The sequence below is a fragment of the Thunnus thynnus genome, chromosome 13 (genome assembly GCF_963924715.1).
Source record: "Thunnus thynnus chromosome 13, fThuThy2.1, whole genome shotgun sequence".
In the NCBI taxonomy this organism is placed as follows: domain Eukaryota; kingdom Metazoa; phylum Chordata; class Actinopteri; order Scombriformes; family Scombridae; genus Thunnus; species Thunnus thynnus.
Genome location: NC_089529.1, coordinates 10,528,495 through 10,541,026, shown reverse-complemented (window position 1 = coordinate 10,541,026; position 12,532 = coordinate 10,528,495). Strand labels below are relative to the sequence as shown.

Genomic DNA, 12,532 nt, shown 5'->3' with positions numbered 1-12,532 from the left:
ACTTAATTTCTGCATATATTTGCTCTAGTACATGTCATGAAAGCCTGAATGTGTGTAGCCTGGGATCAATCTATCAAGGCCTCAACCAGCCTGTCCTGATGGGCCCACTTGTCAATAATCCAACATTGTTTTTTTCAAGCTGAGCCTGACTGGGCACCATGATTGCAGGCCTCGGCCACCAGGCACTCACCCATGAGCTCCCCTGCAGGCCTGGCTGGAGGAAGGAGCATCAGTGGAGCAAACTCAACTGTGAGAGGGGTTTGGCAGAATCAAGAAGAAGAACAACTGACACGGCCTCTGTGGTCACAAGCACCGGGTGACCGAAAGATTAAAATCGAGGTTACAAGAGGTCGAATTGGGCTCACCCTGAGGGTCTTAGCGAGGACCTCAGATAAATGAAAGGTACTCAGTGTAGTCTCCCTTCCTTGAAAGGAACCAGCTTAGGTGGTTTGTGCATCTGATAAGCATGACTCCCTGTGGAGGTACATCCAACAATAAAGGGATTACATATCCCATCTGCCCTGAGAGCTCCTCGGGATAACCCAGGAGGAGCTGGAAGACGTAGCTGAGGAGAGGAACACCTGTGCTATCTTGCTGCTGTTGCCGCCACCTGATCCCAGATCAATTTGCCATATTAAACCTTTTTGGCGACAACTCATAAACCTACCACAGTCTGCTGTCTGCCTTTTAAAAATGCTCTTCTCATCTGTCATGTCTGTGTTTCAAGCACTGTAGTCAGTGAATATCCACCTTCATTATCTCTTAAGCATCCTTCAAGGAGACATAGCATCTTAATTCAGCCCTTTGTCTAATAAGGGTCAGTATTGTCTTTGCTTTCTGGATTCCCAGTGGCCCTTTCCCACCCCTCTTTTCCTCTGCTTTGTTCTTCAGGACCTACTGCAGTGTCTGTTGAGTGCTGAGACGATACAGCACCAGCATGCCCAAATAATGCACAGCACTCCTACCGTTCTCCTCAAACAACCATTTCACTACATAATGGATATGATGCAAGATTCAGTCTTTCATGTTGTCCTGGCATCTCTCGTGTTTCTTGGTAATGTACCTATATTTCTATACATTTTTGTCATTTGTTGAGATATTTACATAGCCATTTCCTTCCTACAACTTCTTCCTCTCAGTTAATTTACTTTCTGTATGTCACTGGATTTCATTGTCAGGTTATATTTATATATTTTTTCATTAATGTAAATGAAACAAAATAAAATGTATCTTTGTTCCTTGAATACACCATAAATAGATTACATTAGATTAGTATGAAACTTTAATGAACCCCAGGGGAAAGTGGGTCATGGTAGCTGTAGAGATATACAGTAGATAAGACAAGAGCAAATAGAAATGGCTGATGAAGATACTAGAAGAAAAAACACAACAAGATATATAAAGAATATGGTGGTTATAGTGACTATTGCACACTGAATATACTGCCAATTGCATAACAAGTGATAGATAGAGTCCTTCATTTGACAGTGAGCACATGTTTTTAGGTTATAGATGCAGTGAATACAAAATGTGCATCATTGCAGACAGAGGATAGTGAGCACACAGAAATCTGTCAAAATATGCAAATGTCTAATGTAAATTATTCATATATTGATCATTTTACAGTTGGAGGTGACATTTTTATAGATGCACCTCATTCCAAAAAATCAGCTACAAAACCAACTTATTACCAAATCATTAAATTCTGCACTTATTTGCTACTCTAAAGGGTGCGCTCCCTTTTCTGTAGGACTGGAGATATCATGTAGAAATTGTCTGTCAGACACCTCTGGGTGTTCTTGAGGTGGGGGTCCTGGGTAAAGAAAAGAAAAGCTTAGTTTATCAATTCATTAGGTGCATGTCCACAGAGCCCATTTTCCACTAATGGTCACAATGATATCTCTATTCAAATTAAAATACCTCATGGAATAATCTCATGTGAATGCTCTTATGGACCAGAACTTTAATTGCACACACTAAGGGACAGGTAGGCAGAAGTAATGATTAATTTTCATATGATGTATGCTGCTCTCCCTGCTGTGATTTCCCAGCCAGTGTTCATTATCAGTATCTAACAGCTTATAATGCTTTGTAATTTACCCTGCACTGAAGTATAGCTTGTTATGATAGGGATCCCCTATGGAGTTTGAGACCCTTCTATCATTACCTCCTATCATACGATACTGTGTGTCAATCAAACTCACAGCTCCACCCCTGTGCAACAAAATGTTATGGTACTGGACTTAGGATGTCCTGAGTTTGGTCTATCAGGATAGCTGCTATCCCAGGTTGGGTACTGGATCCGTGCCACGTAAACTCTGCACCAATATCACGGTTTAGACTGGGCCAATGCAGGGTTTTGTCTTGGGAAGGAGACGATAAATATGGGGCAGTCTGATACAGCAGGAAGTCCACCCTGCAAGACTGCGCTCAGGGAAAACGAAAACCAAGTTTACTTTAAGGTTCCTTCCAATCTCCCGTGATGCACCGCGCTGTTGTAATTTGTTGTGTATTTATATTAAATTAATAAACATGAATATTAGCCGGGTTGCAGCGACTGCTGAAATCCTTTAACTAATTTAAACGACGTTTAATTTGAACATAAAAAGTTGGCTAACAAAAGTAGCTCAGGCGGAGAGTTCACCGTTGTAAACCTGTAACTAAGGCAACGACGAATGACGTGAGTCGCGGGAGAATAAACGCTATCAGAGCAACACAACAACTTGGGAACTGTTTGTGTTCCTGTTTAGTTTGTGATTTCCAGTTATATATGTTGGACATGGAGGGACATAACTTTGGGAAAGACAGGCTTATCGTACCCACTGATTTCACCTCAGCGACGGTTTCAAGTAAGTCGCTTTTCCAGCCGTATTTTGGTGAAGCTGACATTTGCTCCTAACTGAAAACCAGCATTAGCTAGCCCTCAGTGTAACCTGCGTTAAATTAACACACTGGCTGAGCTATTGTGTGTTAGTCTGCTCTATTGTTAACTGATTATTATCAAGAAGAAGAGGCTGTTTTAGGGGAGGGGAGTGGTCAAGTTAATCTTTCTAACTCTCTTTACAGTTCATTGTCAAAAGGTTTGGGGATAACGTAGTAGAAATATTTATTACATTGGTGACGACGCTAAAGTTAGCTTCTGATTGGGGGTGAAGTTAAATGAAGGGAAAAGTTACAGAGGAAAGTTAAGGGAAACATAAATGATATTTAGCGGCTTATTCTCCGTTTTGCACCACATGCACTTGTGACAAAGCGTTACACATCGTAGCAAAAGTCTTAACGCTGTTTAAACCCACTTTCAGATTTGTGAAACCTTTATTTTGCTTATGAAAGCAGAAAAAGGGCGATTTCTCAGCGTTTTTCCCCCAAAACCACTGTACTTAACCTTGTCAAATCTGGACTAGATTAACAAGAAGACTCTAGAGAGTCTCATTAAAACACAGTTTCAGATTTGTGAAACCTTTATTCTATTTGTGACAACAGAAAAAAGTCGATTTAACTGCTATTTCTCCATCCAGACCAGATTTTTTTTTCTGTTTTCACAAATAGAATAAAGGTTTCACAAATCTGAAAGTGGGTTTAAACAGAATCAAGGCTTTTGCAAAGATGTCTAACACTTTTTCACAAGTGTAAATGGTGCAAAAACTTAACTTTCCCCTTAATCATGAATCAGAAGCTGTGAATCGGAAGCTAACTTCAGTGTCGTACATTGGCATAGGTCTAGACTGGCTAACATATACACACTCATTCACATTCACATTTCATTTTATGTTATGCAGGGAATAACCAGGACAACCTGGTGCCCCCATCGCATTTCACATCGAGTGTCCAACCTGTTGGAGCACACAGAGGCGTCCAAGTCTCAGGGACACCACCATCCATCTCCTGGATAAACCCAAATTTATCATCAGCACCATCAGAGGATCCAGGTCCTGCCAACCCATGGCTGGCCATCACTCAGACCCAACAAGAAATACTGGAGCTGAGGAAAGAAAATCAGAGGATGAGGATATTACAAAGAGACAGCGTAAGAGGAAGAGCCCCTGTGGATCACCCATCAGACTTTAGGGCAAGGTATCCCACAATATGTTTTATATGGTCAGATATACCATTGTTGTGTGTTAGTTGGGTGCCATATCGGGTACACAAATAGCTCCTCTTCCTCAAACACAGATCTACAGAGAGAAGTGAGCAGTGGTCCAGATGGGAGTCCGAGTGGCGTCTGGAGGCAGAAAAGCACAAGGCTGAAGCTGATAGGTTGAAGGGGCAAGTGGAGGCCCTGAAAGAGACTGCAGGGAGATACAGGGAAGAGATGAGAGACAAAGACATCACCTTGAACAGGTAGGAGATATGCTTATGTAGCAAAGCAGTGGTTTGTTGTACTGTGCCTGATGATGCTTTGCAATTGAGTCATTTTATGGTTGAGTCTGGTATTCTCTGTGTAACTACACGTTGCAGAAATCAGTGATAAATACTTTTGAACAACCTTAACATGGCATAACCTTTGTACAACAGACAGGGCCATGATTTGGAAGCAATGCGTGAGGAGCTTTGTAAAACAAAGACTGAACTCGGCCAAATCAGAGAGGAGCTCACTTGCAGCTGCGTGCAGAAGGAGAAAATAAGCTCACAGGTAGTGTTGTTTACTGATAAAACATTTCATTTTGATGTTACTGTTGACTAAGATCGCCAGAGAGTTACTGACATTATATAACTCAGTTTGACAGCTTGTAGCCTGATGTTTTTAGTATAGTCTTGTTGTCTTAATAGTCGCTTACTGTCACTTGGCAATTTTAATTCAGCAAAAATTTGCATGATTACTTTCATATATGACTATACTTCTGTGTTTCATGTTGTGTTCAACATCATTTTGTTTCTTGCAGCTTGAAAGACTAAAGAGAGAGTCTGGTGAGGAATTTGCAAAGTTGAGGAAAGCTGTAGAGAGGAGCAAAGAGGAAGCCCGGGAGCTTGCTCTGAAGGCTGAGATGGGCAGGCTACAGGCAGAGGAAGAGGCCAAAAGACATGCTCTTAGAGTGTCAGAGCAACTGGCGGAAATGCAGAAGAAGCAGGAGGTAGAGGTATGTGGCAAAAACACTTCAAGGAAATTGAATCCATCCTAAATTTTACACATATTTGGAGCAAGATGATGCAGTGATTTGAGTGACCTCCGTTCAGCTAATGGCCCTGCAGCCCAAGCCCCCCGCGTCAGTGATTACCCACCCCGCTGAAATGTCCCTGAGCTTTTCTGTAACAGATCCTTTAGTCTGACCTTCCTCAGGGGGGGTGAAAGGAAAATTTCTCCTTGGGGATCAATACGGTATTACATCATTTGTATGTGTCTTAAAATTTCCAGTGTTTGCCTTGTTTCACTTTCAGCTGCAACAGCTGAATGATTCCCACTCTGCAGAGTTGAGTGCAGCAAGAAAAACAAACGGAGAACTACAGGACAGACTTCAAGTAATGACCTCAGAATTGCTGCAGCTGAAAAGCAGTCTGACGGAGGTATCTACTGAGAGAGACGGGCTGAAAGAACATTTAAGGTGCCACATTCAATTTAAAACTAAATAGAGATGAACTACGATTTCACTTTGGAGCCTCAGAGTTACTGATTTTTTTTTTTTTTGATTTCTTTTTTTTGGATGTGTATATCATTTTTCAGCCAAATGGGACGAGCTTTTGAGACACAATCGGCAACTCTGCACAGCCTCAGAAATTACATCGGCCAGCTCGCCCCAGAGAAAGGAGAGAGGGAACAATTAAATGAAGCTGTCGAGGTGGAGACAATATAAACAGTATTGATTGCAATCAGCCTACTATAAAGTAATTGCATGGGGAAACACTTAAATGTTGTTCTTTTCAGTAGATTGATGAAAGAATAGTGGAGCAAATTAGTGTTAGATTTGCATGTTATACTAATTCATCCCATTATGTGTACTTGTCTTTAAATTATAATCTTGTAAATTTTGTAGAGGCTGAACAAAGAGAAAGCGGCTCTTCAGATGACCACAGAGCTTCTGACAGTCAGACTTAACTCTGTGAACGAGATACTCACCCTCCAAGAGGAGAAAATGGTGAAGATGGTGAGTGTTTTTTGGTTTATTCAGAGTTAGAATCAGCAACTACAACTACAGTCAACAACGGGGATGCTCAGGAAACTGTCAGAAAGCCACAAGTCGGATCATAACTCTCTAAATAGGTCTATCAAATGATTACAAGCCTAGGCTGAGAGCACATGGTGAGCACTACCACTGCTTTTTGCAGGCTGAGCCACTGCTTTCCTCCGTATACGTCTGTGCCAAACAAGTACTGTAATTACCTATCATTGTGTGCTGTTGGCTTTAGGTTGTAAAGTTTTCAAGGGTAGTCCTATCTCAGAAGTCTGGAAAAATGGTCTGAAGTGATTTTGAGGACACTCATGCCAACCATTTTCCAAAGCAGACCACGGGGTTTTAGATTGATAATAGAAGACAAGACTACAGAGCCCTGAAGTGAGTGATTCAGGTGGCAGAGCACTTCACCAGATGTGCTACATCCAACTTTTTTTCTTGCTTTTGTACCCGATTTTGATTTCCATTCATGTTATTGTGGAATGTATGCCAACCTGCAGAAACTTGAAAGCTGTTTGAGATAGGAAATCCATCGTAGTAAACAAGACATATTCTGTGTTCTTTGGAGGTTACGTGTTTGTTGTAATATGCTTGTGGGAGAAAAAGAAAAATCATTCATCATTTTAAAAAATTGTGCGCGTGTGTGTTTATCCTACATGTGTGTGTTTAAATAGACCTCAACTGACCTACTTGTGAAAAATGGATCTGAGGGCCTTAATGTGCTTCACCTCTGGAGAGAGAAAGTCTTCAAGTTGTGCGTCCAGCTTCGCTCAAAGGACATTGAACTACGAGGAGAGAAGGATAAACTTCTGTCAAAAGTATGAAAACAGTCGTCTTTTAGTATACCACAATACAATCATGTCCAATGTGTTTGAAACAGTGTTTAAAGTTGGGTCCTGTATTGTGCTTCGTTTTAGGTCAGATTCATGGAGCAGCAGCTCCAGCAGGAGCAGCACCGGGCAAGTGTGCTTCAACACAGTCTAGATGACAGGATAGCTGAGCTGGACCTGGAGAGAGTGGAAAAGGAGGTGAGTACCAGAGCAAGAGATGTGATTTAAGTGGCTGTCTGAAATTTTGATGATGTACGATACATTTGGGGGCTGCTTAGTAAAGTGATAAATGCTTGCACATTTTTACCACAACAGAGGATGATGACTATATGAAAACTTTGCAAGGTTCTAGTAGAAGGTTTGACGTTGAGGTTTTAAGAACAGCAGCACTCAAAACTGAGCATTGCAATAGATTTGTGTAAGATACCACATTATTTGGATGTGTGTTTTTCTTCTCCAGTCAGTGAAACAGGACTTAAACCAGACTCACAAGGAAAACTCACAGCTGAAGTCACAGAGTCAAAAAGCAGAAGCTGAACTCAAAACCCTGACAGAAGCAGTAAATAGGTAAAACACATTTATTTGAATTCAATAACGAGAGGATTGGTTGGTTTAAAAAAAAAAAAAGCAAAACCACTTTTCTTGTCTGTGTTAGAAGTTTCACAACAGTTAATTCTATGTTCTCATGTATTTCTGCTGTGCCTCACAGGTTCAGTCTGGCATTTGGAAGCAAGGTGGCAGAAGTGGATGCAGCTCAAACAAGACTCAACACTTTCACCCAGAGGCTAACTTTCGCTAAAAGACGAGTGGACACCATCCATGGTGCAGTTAATGGGCTGATTGTGATGCTTCAGTTCAAACTGCATTTGTCTGCTAGATAAAGGACTTCACAATGTTTTTGCTTTACAGGTTTGATCATGAGGAGGCAGGCTCTGCAGAAAGTTCAGCAAGCCAGTAAACAGGCAGATCATGCTGCTGACAGGTATCTGTCAATTTTTACATGATGAATGCACCTAAACGCCACCTGGGTACAAGAAATCAGTGTTGAAAGTGTTTATTCTGATCAACAGCATGCACAAACCCGTCTCTTCTCTTTAGGCTGTGACCAGTAGATATAATATGTTTACTTCTTAAATTATGTAAATGATGTATCACTGGTCAGATAGGCAGTTGACTGATGGATATAAGTGCGATCAATTTACCATCTTCTATTGAGTATTCATTTAATCCACCAACCCCTTCAGCACTAATTCAGAAAATATTAATTATAATCTTGATTTATACAGTGTCCAAATAAAAGCATAGTGCTTATAAAACCATGCAAAAAAGAAGAAGCTGTCAAACATTAAATAATCAGTTTCAGCTTTTTTAGGTTGAAAAAAGACTAGGTTGATGTTACTGAAATCAGTTTTGCAAAGAATATTTTCCTGATATCTGGTCAGTATATCACGTTATTTCAATTGTATGCAAAGTCGGTTCTTCTTAGGGATTTATTAGCCTACTTGTAAAAACAGTTGGTTTCTGGCTGGCTTGTCTTGTTACACACTTTGTGCAGTTGCTTCTCTACCTCTCTGGTTGACTTTCTGCTCTTTTGTTTGCTCTGCCATCTTGTCTGTGTTGCCCTGCAGCATCAGAAACCTCCAAACAGAGCTTAGTCTGGTGTGTGAAGAGAGGGACAAGCTAACACAGGAGCTCAAAAGAACCCCGGAGCTCATCGAGAAAGCGTTGGCTGATCTGAAAGAAAAATGTGAGCACCCTTACAACTCACAACACCTTATTAAAATTCATGATCTGTTTATCTGTTGTGTATCCGTGTTTTGGTGATACATGCGTCTCAGTTTACCTTCGGATGTCTCCTCAGATGAGAGCAAACTGAGGGAGCAGCAGCAGGAGCTGGAGCAGAGCTGGGTGGAGGTCCGGCAGGCTGCGGCCGGTCGAGAGGAGGCCCAGCAAAGCCTGCAGCAGATCCAGGCCCAGCTGGACGAGAGCAAGGTCAACCTGGAGAAACTCCAATCTGAACTGCTCAGCCAGCAGGAGCACAGCGAGCAGGGTGAGGCAGCAGTTACCTAAAGCCGCATGACTGTTTTTCAGCCTTGACTTATCCAGGGCGAGCAGACTGAGCACTCCTGATCTTTTTCAGAAATGTCCTTCATCGCAGTTTCCACATATTCACACCTAAGATCAGTTTGCCACTTCAGTCTTCTCAGTAGTTTCACCGGAGCATTTGGGGATTAAGTGACATGCTCAAGAGCACCTTGACTGTCGTTGTTCAGGGACGGTGTTACTGAGTTTCCCCAATCAGTTTTTCCCAGCTGGTTCAAGGATTCAACCTTGCCACCTCTAAATCTTCTAAGCTCTAAACCTGCAATAACTGTTTTTTTTTTTTGCCACCTGTGAGCATCGGAAACAAGCTGTGAACATTTACTGACATATCATCACCTTTTAAGTTGTTATAACAAGCTTGTTAGCAAAAAGTTGCCTATATACACATCCAGCAGATGCAGACCAACATTAGCATTCATTTGGAGTCATGTTCCTGTCTACCTGGCAAATTTAAGTCCAGTGTTCACTCTCCTTTAGCTCTGTTTTGGTCTCCACAAACTGAGGGAAATATCTGGCTCTTTAGCTACTAAATGCTCTGTTTGGTGCTGAGCAGGTAGTGTACAGTGGGTTTTTTAGAGTCGTTTAGATGAAAACAGCTGTCTGCTGTGGCTGAAAACAATGGTATGAGAGTCGAGAGAATGAACCAAAACAGCAAATTTGCCACCCAACCAAAAGTCAGGTGATTATTCTCTGCAGGTTCATCACTATGAGCGAACCCTGTCACATACAAGTAGTCATATGATTTGTTGTTAATATAAAGATATTGATTATAGCTTTAATAACTTTACAATAAGTTAAACATTATAACTTTAATGATGCAGGCATTAAATTCACACTGTTGGATATAGTTTCTTTGAAATGCATCACTGTATATTTCTCTGCTTTTATTGAAACAAAAGCTTCACCAATGTTTGCCACCAGCTTGAATTAAAAAAACTAAATGGAATTGATATTTGTTCTGACCTTTAGGCTATTGCTACCTTGCTGTTTGTCAGTCCTTTATGCACTACCATGGACACATTGTAATAATTCATAACTCTGAAATTGATTCAATCAGCTCCTTGTTTGTGGAGGTCGTGCTATCTATGAGAATTTGCTAACAGATTTGATCAAATCCTGTTCATCCCCTGAGGTCCATACAAATACAGAAATAAAGACTCATTGTTTCCCATTGTGTGAGATTCTGTACTGAGGGATGTTGTATCTGTTATTCCTTTCAGCCCTGCAGGAGAGAGTGTCTGAGATCGAAGACCGCTGTGCTGAGAAGCTGAGACAGATGGAGTTTCAAGTCAATACAGCCAGGAGAGAGCACACCAAAGCAGGTAGCAGGATTAGCACCATGCTACCTCAGCCCACAGCAGCTTAACATGGGGGCTGAAGTCATATCTGTAAGGCAGACTGTGATCTAATATGACTGGAATTGTTTGCGCTGTATATAACAGCATTTCCCTATGGCTTTTGATATGTCTGTATTGGCTCTTGCAGTTATGACTTTGCGGCAGTTTGAGAGAGAGGCGGCGAGGAAAGAGAACCAGATGAGAGAAACTCAGCATTTGCACAGTGAACACACAAAGAGGGAGGTCCAGAATAAACATCTGAAGGAGACGGAGAGGGACAAAAACCTACTGCTGGTAATACTTAAAAGAAAAAGTCAGTTGTGGAAAATTTAGTTTCTTTCTTCATTGCTGTTGATGACCTCCTATGACCTGAATTTGATGTAGGCCTCAGAGAGAGGGCTGATGAGTGAGTTTACAAGAGTTCGCACAACAGCTCTACAAAACTCTACTGCTCCCAGGGAACAACAAGAAAAACCTGCAGATAGAAGTCGCTCTGCAGAAACAAAAATCCAGCTACCTGCACACAGTAAGTAGTTTCCTTACTGCTCACTTATCAGACATTTTTCTTCAGTCCTAACATTTACACAGACATGATTGATCTGACCAGTGACCTGTCTGTATCCTGTCAGCGAGACTCTTTTCTGTTTTGGAGGAGCTGCACACTCTCAGTGCCGCAGTGGTGAACAGCTCTGAGGACTCTGCAGAGGAGGAGGGACAGAATGACAGCGTGGAACCATCCACAGCTGATACATGAAGACGCTTCACTGGAGCCAGTCAACACACCTTTTAATTTGTACGACAGGTGGGCAGTTTTGATGCTTTTGGGAGGAAAAAAAGTGCAGCCACTGGAGCCAAACATCAGAAAAACATATATGTCACATTATTACTGAGTGTTTAACAAGATGACAGCTAAATTTAACAAAAATATATATTTAGGTATAAAATTCTTTTAATACATCTTCTACATTTATCTCCAAGATGATTTTTAACTGCGAAGATAAAAATATATTGATTGACTGAATATTTAACTTAAGATTTTGTGAAATCTACAAAAGCACTTCTCAACCAAAGTTGAATGAAAGGTTCAGATTTTTATGTGAATATCTAGTTTCAACATCAAACAGAATAATCTGGTACGTCAGTCTCTAGCTTCGACTAAATAACCTCACCAATAAGACTATGTTCACTCTCATACCGAATCTACTTGTTTTGAATAGTTGCCCTTTAAAACCGGTCCCAGACTAGTTTTGAACCGTGTTTATTGACTCAAAGAAATGCTTTAAGTTAAGTTGATACGGTTGTGAAGATACATCAGATAAAATAATAGAATTAAAAATAACTGTCAATGGGAAAATAACTGGACACATGGTGATGACTTTATTAAATGCAAATATGTAACTAGATTTTTGTCAGTTTCAGTGAGCTTTTTATTCGTTGGCAAAGAGAAGCCTGACAGATACAAATACAGCTGACATAGTAGTCCTTTAGATGATTGTGTGATGATCCAAAGTGTCTCTTCGTTATGCAGAGACTGGTGCCATGTCTTACTTGTCATTGTGACTTAATAAAGTATTTTTGTATTGCAAGTTCTGTGGTGTTAAGTGATATGTTTTTAAACAGTATTTTGGGAAATGGTGATGAAGCAAGTGATGATTTGATCATGGCATCACTTCAGTTCACCGCTAACGCTCAGTAGCAACGTCAAACCCATTTAAAACATTAAAGCAAGCATTTAAATAAGCTACTTTTTAAAATTAATTCAGATTTTTGCATTAAGAATTAAATAAATAAGAATTTAAATGAAGTTGCTGAGAATGCTCAGTTTGTTCTGATAAAGCAGGTTTTAATGTGATTGGTGCATCTGCTCTGTTTCTCTTTATATTACACAGGGATGATTGGGAAGACCTATATGATTTCATATTGAAAAAAATCAATATTTTCTATTTGAAGTTCCTCTATAGAGGTCAATTTTAAAATGGCTTTGCAATCATAGGATGGATGCTGATAAACATCAAGATGAACCATATAATTGGGCTATTTGTCATGTTGTCATGAGTACTAATAAATTTTGCAATAGTTCAAAGTTTCCAGCCTCTAGGTAAAAGCATCTCATTGAGAACCGAAGGAGAGCAGAATGAAAATACTAATAATGTTG

General features: G+C 40.6%; 1 protein-coding gene across 2 annotated transcripts; it reads left to right on the top strand.

Moving 5' to 3' along the window:
* Nucleotides 1–2,500: 2,500 nt before the first annotated feature.
* Nucleotides 2,501–11,963, top strand: cchcr1 (coiled-coil alpha-helical rod protein 1). Of its 2 annotated transcripts, none has more exons than XM_067607774.1 (19): nt 2,501–2,849; nt 3,780–4,074; nt 4,174–4,341; nt 4,516–4,633; nt 4,884–5,078; nt 5,377–5,540; nt 5,660–5,774; nt 5,970–6,080; nt 6,782–6,925; nt 7,025–7,135; nt 7,398–7,504; nt 7,647–7,759; nt 7,847–7,919; nt 8,566–8,684; nt 8,799–8,987; nt 10,261–10,362; nt 10,526–10,671; nt 10,762–10,903; nt 11,030–11,963. In XM_067607774.1, exons 1-19 carry the CDS (start codon nt 2,771–2,773, stop codon nt 11,068–11,070), a joined length of 2,532 nt encoding a protein of 843 aa, XP_067463875.1. In that variant the 5' UTR covers nt 2,501–2,770; the 3' UTR covers nt 11,071–11,963. The 2 variants fall into 2 exon arrangements, with proteins under 2 accessions (XP_067463875.1, XP_067463874.1); XM_067607773.1 differs by having other exon boundaries at nt 2,503–2,849; nt 11,007–11,963.
* Nucleotides 11,964–12,532: the final 569 nt, after the last annotated feature.